This window comes from Acinonyx jubatus, chromosome B2, assembly GCF_027475565.1.
Source record: "Acinonyx jubatus isolate Ajub_Pintada_27869175 chromosome B2, VMU_Ajub_asm_v1.0, whole genome shotgun sequence".
NCBI lineage: Eukaryota > Metazoa > Chordata > Mammalia > Carnivora > Felidae > Acinonyx > Acinonyx jubatus.
This window is the reverse complement of record NC_069385.1, coordinates 144380290-144396072: the sequence shown is the minus strand read 5'-3', so window position 1 is coordinate 144396072 and position 15783 is coordinate 144380290. Positions and strand designations below refer to the sequence as shown.

At 41.1% G+C, this 15783-nt stretch overlaps 1 protein-coding gene across 5 annotated transcripts in view; it reads left to right on the top strand.

Annotated features, from left to right (window-relative positions):
• Positions 1–15783, top strand: part of GPLD1 (glycosylphosphatidylinositol specific phospholipase D1) — a 64672-nt gene that overhangs the window by 12171 nt on the left and 36718 nt on the right. For all 5 annotated transcript variants that reach the window (XR_008298777.1, XM_027040414.2, XM_027040412.2 and 2 more), the window contains exons 4-8: positions 2357–2435; positions 5527–5624; positions 6048–6158; positions 7784–7832; positions 8808–8862. Coding sequence is in view for 4 of the 5 variants with exons in the window: in XM_027040414.2 (XP_026896215.2) it covers positions 2357–2435; positions 5527–5624; positions 6048–6158; positions 7784–7832; positions 8808–8862 (392 nt within the window). In the remaining variant the exon portion in view is untranslated. The remainder of the gene's footprint in view (positions 1–2356; positions 2436–5526; positions 5625–6047; positions 6159–7783; positions 7833–8807; positions 8863–15783) is intronic.

The following is a 15783-nucleotide window of genomic DNA, read 5'->3' as shown; positions in this document are numbered from 1 at the left end:
TCTTGATGTGGAAAAATGACTTATTAAATATATGAGCCCCCATCATGTATCAAATGATTCTCGTGGTTATTTTTCTCTTAAATTTGCTTCTGGTGCTTTTTGCCACGCAAAATGCTTACATTTTGGGGTACTTCAGTGCACCGTTCTGTTCTTTTATGGATTTTGCCTGTATGCTTTGCTTAGAAAAATCATTCCCACTCTGAGGTTGTGCAATTATTTCCTTAAGTTTGGTCCTAATTTTGTGGCTTCTTGTTTTGCCTTTAACTCTTTAAGTCACCTCGTATCTGTCTTTTGTTATGCCACGCTGGAACCCTCACGGCCCCAGGGTTGCGATGACACCATTTGTTGGTTACGCCCCCCCCCCCCCCCTTTCCTCTTCACTGTGTGCTTTGTATGCTTGAGTCCGTTTCTTGACTCTCTTCGATCTCTTTCGATGCCAGGATCCTACTACTTTTATTTCTGTAGCTTAAAAATACATTTTTACGTCTGAAGGACGCATCCTCCCCCACATTTCCCCCCACCCCGCTGGCAGTGTCCTATTTTGCTGACACATTTACTTTTCGAAACTTACTTCAGAATTCTGTTTTAATGTTAAGTAACAGGCTCTCCCTCACCTAGAGTCTTTATCATGTAAAGTAACTAGGACAGTGGCTGACAAGGTAAATATTCAATAAAGGTAACTATTATTTTGCGGTGACAAAAGTCCAACCCGAGCTACCTTTAGAGAACAAGGAGACTTTAGGGGCCCACGTAACTTACAGCCCTGGAGCAGAGCTCCACCCACAGGTCAAGTGGCGGTCTCTCTCCCCGTGGGGGACACGGGCCATCCAGAACTCAGCCTTGAAGCTGAAAATCCCTAAAGGGAAGAGGGTGTCCTCCCCTTGGCTCGAGATGAGGAGTCTCGGCGAGGGCTCTAACTGAGCTAGCTTTCATCAAACGTGCATCTCTGAGCCAAACATCGTGGTGGTGATGGGGATTAGTAAGTCCTTATGGATAAATTAAGAAGTTTAGGTTGCCAAGCTTTTACTTTGCCCATTTTGGCCATCAGAGTTCATCTGCAGATCACAGAAACCCCTCTGGCTAGCTTCTGCTGAGAGGGGCTCAATGCCCAGGATTGGGGAACTCGGTGCTGACGACGTGTGAGTGCTCGAAGAGCAGGTTCTGGGCTGAGCATCCAGGAAGGGCTCCCAGAACGACACCCCGAACTGGCCTGCCAGGGTCACCTGTGCCTAGTCAAACAGCCATGGCCCCAGTTGCTAGATCCAGATCCAACTGCCTCCTACACAGTCTGGAGAGTAAGAAGCCGCCTTCTGGACTGTTGGCTCCAGGACCTTGTCACCTCAGCCATGTTCATTACTAGCAAAATAGGTGCTCTGTACTCTACCTGTGAACACCTGGGCCCCTCCGACCTCTGCTGCAAAACCAGGCACTTTCCTGCTAGCTGAAGAAGCGGGGGGGGGGCGGGGGGGGGGGTTCCACCATGGAGTCTGGGAAATGTAGTCTTTGCTTTCTAGCCTCTAGTGACCTCTGGGGCCCCCTGAAGGGGGTCAGAATGGAATGGAGTGAGCCAGTCACCCAAGGAAGACCCCTCCCTCCCCAAGCGCAAAAGACATAACCTTACTCTAAAGCACAGGTAGCAGCTATAAACTTGTGTGTACGTAGTCGACCCTTGAACAACACAGGGGCTGTGGGGGCAGGGTGGGGGCAATCCCCCAGGCAGTTGAATATCCAAATATAACTTTGACGCCCCAAAACTTAACTACTAATAGCCTACTGTTGACCAGAAGCCTTACTGATGAGTCAATTAACACTTATTTTGTATAATATGTATTATATACCGTATTCTTCTAATAAAGCAAGGTAAAGAAACCATTAATGAGAAAATACATTAAAGAAAATACACTTAGAGTACTCCACTACATTTAGTGAGAAGAATCTGCATATAAGTGGGTCTGCACAGTCCGAATCTGTGTTCAAGGGTCAACTGTGTAAATGTATATGTGTGTATATTGTGTGTATGTGTGTATTTTATGTACACGTATGTATGTCTGTATTCCTCTCTTCCACTGATTTTTCACCGGATCATTGAAAATCGTTCTACAAAGCAGTTGGCGAACTAGCCTTGGGGACATCCCGCTCTGTTGGGTGAACGGAGCAAATAAGTGATTTTTGCTACTTCTTGATCCGCCTGTGTTTGCTAGGACAGAACCCAAGGTTCTCCATTGTAGGGCGTTGTCTTGGATTACGCGTGAGTTTTTATTATCATGTATGCCTGCCCTCCATCCTCCTGTTGTTGGTGGGCCTGTCCCAGGCTGCTGCCTCTTGCCCCTCATCTCTCCGTTTTCCTGCTCCCCAGCTGTTGCTTGAACACCAGGACGCGTATCAGGCGGGAGCCGTGTTTCCTGATGCGTTTTACCCCAGCATCTGCGAAAGAGGTAAGGTGGAGTGTTACAGACCACACGATGTCACCTTCACTTGAGCGGTAGGAATGGCTAGGATTTAAAACACACGGCACATTATATTTTCCACTATTGTTGGTCAATGACTTGGTTCGCGTTAGCTGCATCTTCCACGTAATCAAATCCTACCTACTCGAGCACGGAAATTCTGAGAATTTTCACGATCCTGTGCGCCCTTACTTTACTGCTTTGTGGCAGAAGAGAAAACATTTTGAAAGAGATTGAAGGGTCTGGGTTCTTGCTCTGTTAGCATGTGACTTTCAAAAACTCTTGGCCGTGTTGAATCTCTGTTTCCGCACCTGTAACGTAGTAAAAAATGCCTCCTTGCCTCTTTACTGGATTTTTTGTTGGTGTTAATGCGTATTATTTTGTCAAGTGTTCTGCAGACCTGAGGTGGTGTTATCAGCAAATTGGGCTTATGGGTGTGTCAGTCGGAGTCCCCAGCAGGCATGGAAGGTGCTCCCCAGTGGAGTGATTTGGGGTGTTTTATAAGGTGACCATTTACAAAGACAGGGGCACAATATAAGAGAACTGGGGAGGATAGTGCAGGGAGGGGGCAGTTAGTGGACAGGCTGCTGCATGGGGGGGGACCACTTGCTGGGGCCAGACCTTCAGCTGTGGACACAGCCAGTCCCTGTGACCCCACAGCAGGGGAGCTGGGAAAATGAATACCCCCATCTGTCTCTCTCTCCCTTCTCTTTGATCTCCTCTGTGCTCTCCCCATTGGCCAAACCCAAGCAAAGCTGGAGGGCAACGAGACCAGTTGAACAGGTCCTAGGGGCACAGGGTGGGGCAGAGAAGGGTGACCGTGGATCTGAGGGACAAATGGAAGACATCCAGTACACTGGTCATCACGTAAACCATTTTTGGAATCTTGGAGTCATAGCCATTATCCCAATGTTTGGTTTAATACAGTGACGCTCATAGGGTCAGCGGAATGTTTAGTGCCACACCTGTAGTCATGACCCCAGATAACTAAGCTTTTGTATTTCTCACGTTTGGAAGGTTGAGTTTTTTTTTCTTCTGTGTCCTTCTTAGTCTGTTAACTATCCTTCTTAATCTTGTTATTGTTTTGCGTGCTTGTTACAGCTTTTTTTTTAAACCTATTTCCTCTTTAGCCCTTCCCAACACTGTGTTCAGGGAGCTATAATGTCTCGATAATTTAACAGTTCCTTGATCTCTTCCATAAAAAAGAAGTAAAAAGATTTTTTTTTTGTCAATTAAACTTGAGAAAACTTGCTTAACTATGTGCCATTTTAAGAGACCAATTAAACACACAGTACTGCAGGCTTTGAGAAGAGTATAAAAGGGGTCCCCACTCTCCTGCATTTCCCATTTTTCCCACAGTGGTAGATGCCCTCCCCCAAACAGCACAGACCAATTCATCAGTGAGGTCGCTTAGAATTATAAAATATGGGTGCCTGGGTCAGTTAAGCATGACTTCAGCTCAGGTCATGATCTCATGGTTCATGGGTTTGAGCCCCGAGTCGGGCTCTGCCCCGACAGCTCAGAGCCTGGAGCCCGCTTCGGATTCTGTGTCTCCCTCTCTTTCTGCCCTTCCCCTGCTTGCACTCTGTGTCTCTCTCAAAAAATAAAAAAATAAAAAAATTATAAAATATGTGCCAATTATGAGGAATTCGATGCAGACTCCTCTTACTTAGACTTTTATGAAATTTTCCAGATTTCCCCTTGGTCTCACACATACCTACTTCCACAGCACCTGTCTCTTTCGTGTTTAGGGATTCACTTTTATGGCCTCTTTCAAAAGCAAATGTTCTCAAATGCTCAGCTGCCAAAGAAACAGCTTTGTTTTTACACTTCCGTTGCATCACTTTACCTAGTACTGAACAAATCCTGTAACTACAACAATGAGGACCATCTTAGCGAGGAATGGAAGGAACCCTGCCGACTCCTGTAACACAGCTTGGCTGTGGGGACAGGTACCTGCTGGCTGCCACCGCCCCCCCCCCCCCCGGCCCCGGGTAGGCTTTCTTTTGCTTCTGGTCAGATTCCAGAGGGGAACAAAAGGCAATTTGGTTAAGGGGAGGTTTGTCAAAACGGTTACCTCTATACTTAATTTTGGATTTGTACTGAGTTCTATAAAATAGGAATTATAAGTTTTATCTCTAGGAAAACCATTAGCACAAATCAAATTTCTTAGTTGCAATGTCTCTGAAAATCATTTCCACAAAAACCAATGATCGAAAACTGGTTAGGCTGTTTTTACTTTAGTGACAGAGGGACCTAAACTCTGGAGTTTTGGTTTCAGTTGCCCCTCGTGACATTGGACACCCCAGGAAGAATGTGTGGCTTTGGGAGTTTTCGAGTAGATGTCTGGTCCCGTCTTTCTTATCCCCGCTGTGGAAATAAAGGGAATTCAGACACTCAGCTGATGCTTGGGGCCGGTGCCATTATAAAACAATTGTTGTAAATTAAAATACTTGAAAGCCTTTGGAGTATATCTACTTTTGTCTTTTGTGCTGGTGGGGTGGACTGTGATGGATGGAGATTGCACACATGCACATATACACCCCCCCACACCTATACACCCCCCTCCCACTGCACCTCCCCTCACACCACACACCCCTTCTCTCCTTCCCTTTATTATTTTTTTAAATTATTTTGTTTTGAGGCAGGGGCAGAGAGAAAGGGAGAGAGAATCCCAAGCGGGCTCCATCCTGTCCGTTCAGAGCCTGATGTGAGGCTCGATCTCACAAACCGAGCAATCATGACCCGAGCTGAAATCAAGAGTAGGATGCTTAACCAACTGAGCCACCCAGGCGCCCCCTCCTCTCCTTCCCTTTAGAGCACAGAATTGGAAACCCTTCCAGCTTCCATGGCAGCCCAGGTGATTTCAAGATGCTGTGAGCCAGTTCAGGCTCCTTTCTCTCTCTCTTTGTGCTGGCTCTTCTGTTCTAGAGGCTTCCTCTGAACATCAACAGAAGAAACTAAGAGACTCGGAGGGGAGGAGGAGGAAGGAGGGTCGTAGTGGGCAGGAGTGGCGGCAGATTTGATTGGGAATCTCCAGCTTTTAAAGACAGACTCCTGACACCTTTTGTTTCATCAGGGCAATTCCATGATGTGTCTGAGAGCACTCACTGGACCCCATTTCTGAATGCGAGCGTTCATTACATCCGAGAGAACTACCCTCTTCCTTGGGAGAAGGTAGGCACGGCCCTAAAGCCAAGAAGAAATTCTGTTCTAGATCTGCCGAGTCCCTTGCTTATGTCTGCATCTACTCTGTTTGTCCCCCGTCCCCACGCCAGGCTCTGGGAGGGCTGCCCCCCACCCCCACCCCTGCATACCTTCAATGCCAAACATAGCATATGGCCAGTTAATATCTGAATAAACCACTTAAAAATGTTTGGGGTATGTCACTTCACTGTTTTGCTCCAAGGGTAATTAATCTGAAATCTGTAAAATATTTTGAAGAGTCCTTTGTGGTTTTTGTAACTGGAAACTACAACGTACCTGCCTCTAATTTTAGTGTTTAAGTCTCAGTAATGGAAATCATACTTATTAAAACTGTTAATAGGATTTTTATAGACCAACCCAAGCACCTAGGACTCTAATTTGCTTCTTTGGCAGGACACAGAGAAATTGGTGGCGTTCTTGTTGGGAATCACCTCTCACATGGTGGCCGATGTCAGCTGGCACAGCTTGGGGATCCAGCAAGGGTTCCTCAGGACAATGGCAGCCGTGAGTACCTGTCTTTGGGTTAATGATGCTATGGGAGTGTTTCCCACCCAGGATTAAAAACTCACCCTTTTAGAGGAGAGGAAAACTTGAGGTTATTCAGAGGTCATGTTATTTATTTTAAGAATAATTTATTATTTATTATTTATTCTCAAGCGGGTTAACATACAGTGTAGTCTTGGCTTCAGGAGTAAAACCCAGTGGTTCATCTCTTACATACGACACCCAGTGCTCATCCCAACAAGTGCCCTCCTCAATGCCCATCACCCATTTTCCCCTCTCCCCTGCACCCCACCCCCATCAACCCTCAGTTTGTTCTCTGTATTTAAGAGTCTCTTATGGTTTGCCTCCCTCTGTTTTTATCTTGTTTTTCCTTCCATTCCCCTGTGATCGTCTGTTAAGTTTCTCAAATTCCACATATGAGTGAAATCATGTGATACCTGTCTTTCTCTGACTCATTTCACTTAGCCTAACGCCCTCCAGTTCCATCCACATTGTTGCAAATGGCAGGATTTCATTCTTCCTCTTTGCCGAGTAGTATTCCATTGTGTATATAAACCACATCTTATTTATCCGTTCATCAGTTGAGGAACATTTGGGCTCTTCCCATAATTTGGCTACTGTTTGGAAGCAAGATTTCTTGCCCAAAGCAGGATTTGTTAGATTTCCATCCATTACTATTTATGCCTCTTAATCTTCCTGCTGCCTATACATTCATCACACAGGCATTAGCCATTCACTAATGTGCACTGAAAACGGCGATAAATGGGATGTTCTGTTTAGTCACAAACAATATTGGGGAAATTTCATGCTTTATTCATGTTGTGTATTAATAAGGATGTGAAGACCTGCCACTTAGTTCTATTTGAAAGTAATGGTTCCGCATGTTTGTTTTTTTCTTTTATTAAATTTTCTTTACCTTTTCAAATTAAATTTTTTTTGCGTAGTCGATAGGCTGTTACATTAATTTCAGGTGTACAACATAGCAATTGGACGTCTCGGTTCATTATGCCGAGCTCACAAGTGTCACTGCCATCTGTCACCACACAACACCACTATACTACCATCACTGTGTCCCAGTGCTGTACCTATTATTTCCGTGATTAATCCATTTAAATGGAAGCCTGTACCTCCTTCCCCCCCTTCATCCATTTTGCCCATCTTTTTGAATGTTCTGTATGAAAACGCCATTCCCCAAACTGAAAATGACGATCTTACCTGGTGACTTATTTCTGGGAGTCCCTTCTGGTCACCAGTTGGCATTAGTACCATTCTGTGAGAAGCTTATGTTTGGACTCAGTCAAGATTGTGTATATATCCTCTGAGGTGCAAACATTTGCAATAGCTTTATTTACTACCAGACAACAGGTATACAACTCGGTGGCCAATATAATTGTGAACGAATAAAATAAGTATTTTAATAGAATAGATATTTATTAATGTAAAATAAAATAATAAAATGAAACATGGCTTTGAAAATTGTGTCCATCCGTATGTACCCTTAGCATTTCATTCGGTTAGACAGACGTTCACCTTCCCACTACTGGTTTGGTTGTGGGGTAGGGGTTTGGGCTACAGTTTGTGATGTATACATACACACACATCGGGTGTTTCTCTTTCTTTTTCAGGTTGATTTTCATGGCTCTTATTCGGAGGCGCATTCGGCTGGTGACTTCGGTACTATTTACACTTGCCAAATTTTCTTTTGCAGTGGTTATATCTCACTTGCTATGGAGTCACTATCTTAACTCTGTATTTTTTTCCCCTATTTTAGTAACTTGCTTCTTTCTCCTTAACTGAGACCATTTCATAATGAATTAGAACTGGCTATGTGGTTCCCTTGAGTAAAAATGTAGTTTTCATACTCTATGAAATAGGTATTAAGTCACTTTGTGAAATGTCTAATAAACAGGCAGGTGTCTAGATAGTAAGTAATGCTTCTGGGAGCGTCCTTGGGCAAAGACGTGCATAGTTCCTGTAGGCTTGGTGCATTATCTCTTTCTCATTCGTGGGTGTGTGTGTGTGTGTGTGTGTGTGTGTGTGTGTGTGTGTAAAATTCAACTTATACTAAAAAAACCCCAAATATTTAAAGTAAAATATGTATTTTTTTATCCTATCTTACCAGTACATATACTAACTAGCTATCTTAATAATTCATAGTATGGGTATACTTTAACATAGAAATGTATTTCCGAAAAGTTGCGTATGTGTATTTTTTTATTTAAAAAAATCACATTTCATCATTGACTTGTGTCATAATTTAGAAAAGCTTTACTTTATATCAGGTTGAAACTCCTTAGCTAATATCACCTAATATTTCAGCTTTAAAGTGGCATCTTCCATTTTTTCCCGTAGTAAATTACCTCCCAATATCCAAAGTAGATGGTGAATGGGGTTTTTAAAGAACTTTCATGGTTTGTCTTTCCTTCAAGTGAAAAACTCTTAATACGGGTATTTTTTCTTAATTCATATGTTTCACGGCCTAAGATATAAAAGATCGCCTTTTTCTTAAAGATATGCCTATATCTGAAACAACAAACAGAAACGTGTGACGATGTGATAAATAACCTGAATTATCCAAATTTGTGTTAAGGAAGCATGCTACATATTGTCTCTGACGGACCAAATGTACATATTTTTCTTGTACCCTAGGAGGAGATGTGTTGAGCCAGTTTGAGTTTAATTTTAATTACCTCGCACGGCACTGGTAAGAGCAAGTACACTCACATATGTGTTCTCTAAATGGCATTGACCCTTCTTATCCCTCTAGAAAATATAACCTACAATGTAACTAGAAGGCGTCTGTATTTGTAAATTCTAAAGGGTAAAATTGCAGATTAGAACGGTCTAAGTAGATTCTTTAAACTTGTGAATTATACCATGTAAAAATGCATATTTTTAAAAATTTTTAACATTTATTTCTTATTGAGAGACAGAGTGAGACAGAGCATGAGCAGGGAAGGGGCAGAGAGAGGGAGACACAGAATCCGAAGCAGCCTCCAGGCTCTGAGCTGTCAGCACAGAGCCTGATGTAGGGCTCAAACTCACGAACCATGAGATCATGACCTGAGCCAAAGTTGGACGCTCAGCCTACTGAGCCACCCCGGGTACCCCTAAACATGCATATTTATAAAAAAAAAAAATAAGATGATGTACACCTGTGCAGCTACCACTCAGCTTAAGAAATGGAGTCTTACTGGAATCTTACAAGTTCCTTGCCCTCCCTCCTCACCTTCTCTCCCACTGGGGTAACCACTACTGTGGGTTTCCTGTTAATCATTTTGTTGCTTTTCTCTATAGTCTAAAACACAGGGATGTGTCCATATACAAAATAGTACATTTTTTAAGTTTTTTAAAAAATGTTTATTTATATTTGAGAGACAGAGCATGAATGGGGAAGAGGCAGAGAGAGAGAGGGAGACACAGAATCCAAAGCAAGATCCGGGCTCCGAGCTGTCAGCACAGAGCCCGACGCGGAACTCCAACCCACAAGCTGAGAGATCATGACCTGAGCCGAAGTCGGACGCTTAACCGACTGAGCCACCCAGGCGCCCCAGTAGTACACGGTTTTAAACTTTAGATAAATAGAATCGTATAGCATGTATTCCTCAAATTTTGTTTACATTTCTGTTTCTGAGATACAGTCACATGGATGTGTTTGGCGGTAGTTCGTTCATTTTTCACCACTACGTGGTATCCATTTCGTGGGCAGAGCAGGTGAATTACTCTGTTCTCACGTGGATGGATACGTAAGCCATCTGGGGTGTTTTTGCTTCACACATAGCGTTGCCGTGAACGTTTCTGTACATACACCAGAGAGGAACCTCTCTCATAATCACCACCAGACATAGAATTGGTGGGTCGTAGGGCATGTGCATGTTTAACTCCCCTAAGCAAGCCCAGACTTTCAGAAAGGTCTTCCCAATGTCTGCTCTCTGCAGTTTTATATGGTAGTTATATGTATTTTTTTCTTTTGACGTTTACATTTTCTCCAATGCTGGGTACTGTCCAACTTGAAAATAACCTGTTTGGTGTGTAATGGTACCTCATTAAAGTTTTAATTTGCATTTCCCAGATGACTGATAATGAGGTTGAACGTTCTTTCATATTTGATCGTGTTTGATAGTAAGTGAAAATCTGATTTGGTGTTTAGCCTATTTTTCTGTTGGTTTGCTTATCCTTTTTGCTTGTTTCTGAGTGTTCTTTGCATATTAGGGCTCCTAATGTTTGGTCTGTTTATCATTATTTGTTACAAATATCTTTTTACAGTGTGCGGCATGTCTTTTTACTTATGTGTTTCAATAAACAGAACTTAATTTTAACCTATAGTAATTGAATATATCGGTCTTTTCCTTTGTAATTTGTACTTATGATGTCTTATTTAAGAAATCCTTCCCTACTTGAGGGCGTGAGATTATTCTCCTACTTAGCCTTCAAGAGCTTTTATAGTTTTATTTTTTAAACTTTGCCTTTCATCTACCTGGAGTTAATTTTTTGTATATTCTGAGATAAAATCTGATTTTCTTTCTTTCTGGAGACAGAACTGATCGTCTCCAGATCAGGGCACTTATCCATAGCCTACCCTTTCCTCACTGGTCTGTAATGCCCTCTCTGACATAAATTCCAGAGGTATTTGGGTCCATTTCTGGGCTTTCTGTTTTGTTCTATTGATCTAATTGTCCGTGAGCAATACTGATTTTGAAAAATTACAGTGACTTTATAACACATCTTGACATGTGGTAGGGCTGGTCTCTCAGCCTGTCCTTTTTCTTCAGACATACCTTGCATATTCTTTTGCCTTGGCTCTTTCAAATCAAGTGATAGGAGCAAGTTGCCATGTTCTAAGAAAAATCTTGTTGAAATTTTTATTAGAATTTTATTGAATCTAGAGCTCCATCGGAAGAGAATTTACAGCTTTGCAATATTGAGTCTTCTTATCCATAAATCTGTTATATATTTTATTTAACTCTTCTTTAATGCCTTTAAAGTTTCACAAGTTTTGTCATCAAGGTCTTACATATTTTATTTGATTTGGTTGCATAGACTTTTTATTTGCTACCATAAGTGGTAACTTTTGGTACCAGTTTTATTTTCTAATTGATTGTTGCTGTGTAGAAATGCAAGTGACTTTCTAATTTTGACTTTTGTATCCAGCAACTAATTTAAATGTATCTGGAGATGCTTTCAAATTTACGGTAGACTCACAATGCCTCATCTACAGATTGTCACCATTTTGCTTTTCCTATTTCCTCTAGAAACTTCCTTTTTCTGGTGCATCACACTGGCTAATGTTTTCAGTTCCGTAGAAGTGGTGATACTGTGGGGCACCTGGGTGGCTCAGTTGGTTAGGCATCTGACTTCAGCTCAGGTCATGATCTCACCGTCCGTGGGTTCAAGCCCCGCGTCAGGCTCCGTGCTGACAGCTCAGAGCCTGGAGTCTGCTTCGGATTCTGTGTCTCCCTCCCCTGCTCATGCTCTGTTTCTCTCTTTCTCAAAAATAAACAAACATTAAAAAAGTGGTGATACTGAACGTGCTTACCTTGTTTGTGATCTTGAAGAAAATGCTTTCAAAATTCATCACGTATAATATTTGCTTCATCAACTCAAGGTAATTCCCTTCTATTTCAGTTTGCTAGTAGTTTTTGTTATGAATTAACTTCTTATGGATTGAACTCTGCATCTGTTGAAATAGTTCTCTCTTCCTTAATCTGTTAATACAGTGATTCTATTAATCTTACATTTGCCAATATTTAATCAAGTTTAATTCCCGGGACAAACCAACTTTGGCATAGCTTATTTTCTGTTTAATATTTGTTACATCTGTTGCTGCCTGGGCTTTTGCATTTTTGTATATGGGTGAGCTTGTACTGTGATTTTCCTTTCTTCTGTCCTTGTTTGGTTTTGGTATCAAGGTTGGGCTGGCTTCATGACATCTGGTGGAGAGTGTTCCTTCCTTTTCTGTTCTCTGGAAGTCTGTGTAAGATCAAAAATTCATTTTCCTGAATGTTTAGTAGACTTTGTGAAGCCCTTTAGGCCAGGTGTTCTTTGTAGAGACTTCTTAAAAACTTCTGTAATGGTTATAGGGCTATAGAGTTTTTTAACTTCTTCTTAAGGAGTTTTATTTTTCTAGGACTTTTCCATTCCCTCTGTTTAAACACCGTAGCATAAGGTTGTTCATAATTTATTTTTTTCTTTATTTGTACTTGTGTTCCCTTGTCATCCATAAATGTTCTTTATCCTGTTTTTTCTTACATCTTCTCCAATGAATCTCAAATAATATTTTTCAGGTTTATTATTTTTGAAGAATGAATGTTTGGCTTTATTGATCCTCTCTGTTATATGTTCACTTTCTCTTTCCTTACTTTTTACTCATATATTTATTTCCTTCAGGTTCTTATAAAGTTTGTAGAGTCTTTTTAAGTTTTTAAATTTAATTCTAGTATTGTTAACCTAGTGTTATATTAGTGTACAATATAGTGATTCAGCAAATCTGTCCATGACTTGGTGCTCACCATGATAAATGTACTCTTAATCCCCTTTATCTGTTGCGCTCCTCCCCCACCCATCTCCCTTCTGGTAATCATCCGTTTCTTCTCTATACTTAAGGGTCGGTTTCTTCTTTTCTCTCTCTCTTTTTTTCCTTTGTTCATTTGTTTTCTTTCCTAAACTCCACATCTGAATGGGATCACATGGTATTTGTCTTTCTCTGACTTATTTCACTTAGCATTATACTCTCTAGTTTACTCCATGTTGTTGCAAATGACAAGATTCCATTCTTTTTTATGGCCAATTAATATTCCATCATGTATATATAGACCACACCTTCTTTATCTGTTCGTCAGTTGATGGGCATTTGTGCTGCTTCCTTAATTCGGCTCTTGTAGATAATACTGCTGAAAACATTGGGGTGCACGTATCCCTTTGAATTAGTATTTTTGTATCCTGTGGGTAAACACCCTGTGGTGCAATTGCCGAATTGTAGGGAAGTTCTATTTTTAACTTTTTGAGGAACCTCCACACTGTTTTCCACAGTGGCCATACCAGTTTGCACGTCCACCGACAGTGTACGAGGTTCCTTTTCCTCCACATCGTCGCCAACACCTGTTGTCTCTTGTGTTGCTGATTTTAGCCATTCTGACAGGTGTGAGGTGGTATCTCGTTATAGTTTTGATTTGTATTTCCCTGATGATGAGTGATGTTGAGGGCATCTTTCCATGTGTCTGTTGGCCCTCTGGATGTTTTCTCTGGAGAAATGTCCATGTTCTCTGCCCATTTTTAAATTGGTTTAGTTCTTTTGGTGTTGACTTATATCAGTTCTTTATATATTTTGGATATTAACCCTTTATCAGGTGTGTCATTTGAAAATATCTTCTCTCATTCGGTAGGATGTTTTTAGCTTTGCTGATTGTTTCCTTTGCTGTGCGGAAGCTTTTTATTTTATGAAGTCCCAATAGTTTATTTTTGCTTTTATGTCCCTTGCCTCAGGAAACATATCAGAAAAATGTTGCTATGGCTGATGTCAAAGAAATTACTGCCTGTGATCCCTTCTAGGGTTTTCATGGTTTCAGATCTCACATTTAGGCCTTTAATCCATTTTGAGTTTATTTTTGTGTATGGTGTAAGAAAGTGGCCGAGTTTCATTCTTCTGCATGTTGCTGTCCAGTTCTCCCAGCACCATTTGTTGAAGAGACTGTCTTTTTCCCATTGGATATTCTTTCCTGCTTTGTCAAAGATTAATTGATCATATAGTTGTGGGTTCACTTCTGGGTTTTCTACTCCGTTCCATTGATTTATGTCTATTTTTGTGCCAGTATCCCACTATTTTGATTAATGAAGCTTTGAAATATAACTGAAGTCTGGAATTGTGATGCCTCCAGCTTTGCTTTTCTTTTTGAAGATTGCTTTGGCTACTCGGGGTCTTTTGTGGTTCTGTACAAATTTTAGGACTGTTCTAGCTCTGAAAAATGCTCTTGGTATTTTGATAGGGATTGCATTGAATAGTAGATTGCTTTGGGTAGTATTGACATTTTAACAATATTTGTTTTTCCAATCCATGAACATGGAATGTCTTTCCATTTTTTGGTGTGTCGTCATCAATTTCTTTCATCAGTATTTTATAGTTTTCAGAGTATAGGTCTTTCACCTCTTCTGTTCCTAGAGATTTTATTGGTTTTGGTGCAGTTGTAAATGGGATTGTTTCCTTAGTTTCTCTTTCTGCTACTTCGTTATTAGTATATAGAAATACAACAGAATTTTGTACATTGACTTTTGTATCCTGTGATCCTACTGAATTCATTTATCATCTCTAGTATTTTCTTGGTGGTGTCTGTAGGGTTTTCTATAGATAGTATCCTGGCATCTGCAAATAGTGATAGTTTTACTTTTTCCTTACCAATTTTGGATGCCTTTTATTTATGTTGTCCAATTGCTGTGGCTAGAACTTCCAATACTATGTTAAATAATGGTGGTGAGAGCGGACATCGGCATCTTGTTCCTGACCTTAGAGGAAAGACTCTGAGTTTCTCACCACTGATTATGATGTTCACTGTGGGTTTTTCATATATGGCTTTTCTTATGTTGAGGTATGTTCCCTTTAAACCTATCTTGTGGAGGGTTTTTGTCATGAATGGATGTTGTACTTTGTCAAATGCTTTTTCTGCATCTATTGAAATGATCATAAGGCTTTTATTCTTTCTTTTATTGATATGATATGTCGCATTGATTTTGTGAATACAGAACCACTCTTTGAACCCAGGAATAAATCTTACTTGATCATGGTGAATGTTTGTTTTGTTTTTTTAATGTATTGTTGGATTTGGTTTGCTAGTATTTTGTTGAGGGTTTTTGCATCTGTGTCCATCAGATACTGGCCTGTACCTCTGGTTTTTAGTGGTGTCTTTATCTGGTTTGGGTATCAAAGTAATGCTGGCCTCATAAAATGCATTTGGGAGTTTTCTTTCGTCTTCTATCTTTTGTAATAGTTTGAGAAGAACAGGTATTAACTCTTCTTTGTATGTTTGGTAGAATTTGCCTATGAAGCCATCTGGCTCTGGACTTTTGTTTATTGGGTTTTTTTTGATTACTGATTGAATTTCATTAATGATAATTGGTCTGTTGAAATTTTCTACTTCTTCCTGATTCAGTTTTGGTAGGTTATATGTTCCTAGGAATTTATCCATTTCTTCTAGATTGTCCAATTTGTCATCATAGAATTTTTCTTAATATTGTCTTACAATTCTTTGTGTTTCTGTGGTGTCAGTTGTTACTTTTCCTCTTTTGGGGGGGTTGTTTATTTACGACCTCCCTCTCTCTCTCTCTCTCTCTCTCTCTCTGATGACTCTGGCAAGAGGTTCGTCCATTTTCAAGGAACCAAGTAGGCTCCCCAGTGTGATAATCTGCTTCTTGCCCCTCTCTGAAACCATGGCTCCCTCCCTCTGGTAGCCAGACCTGTGGGGTTTAGCCCACACCATGTCTCTACCCTTTCTACCCTCTTTAATGTGGCCTCTTCTCTACATTTAGTTGTGGAGGCTCTTCTGCCAGTCTTTGGGTCATTTTTGGGGTTGTCTGCACTGATGTGAGTGTTGTCTAGTTGTACCCATGGGACAAGATCCATTTAGGGTCCTCCCAC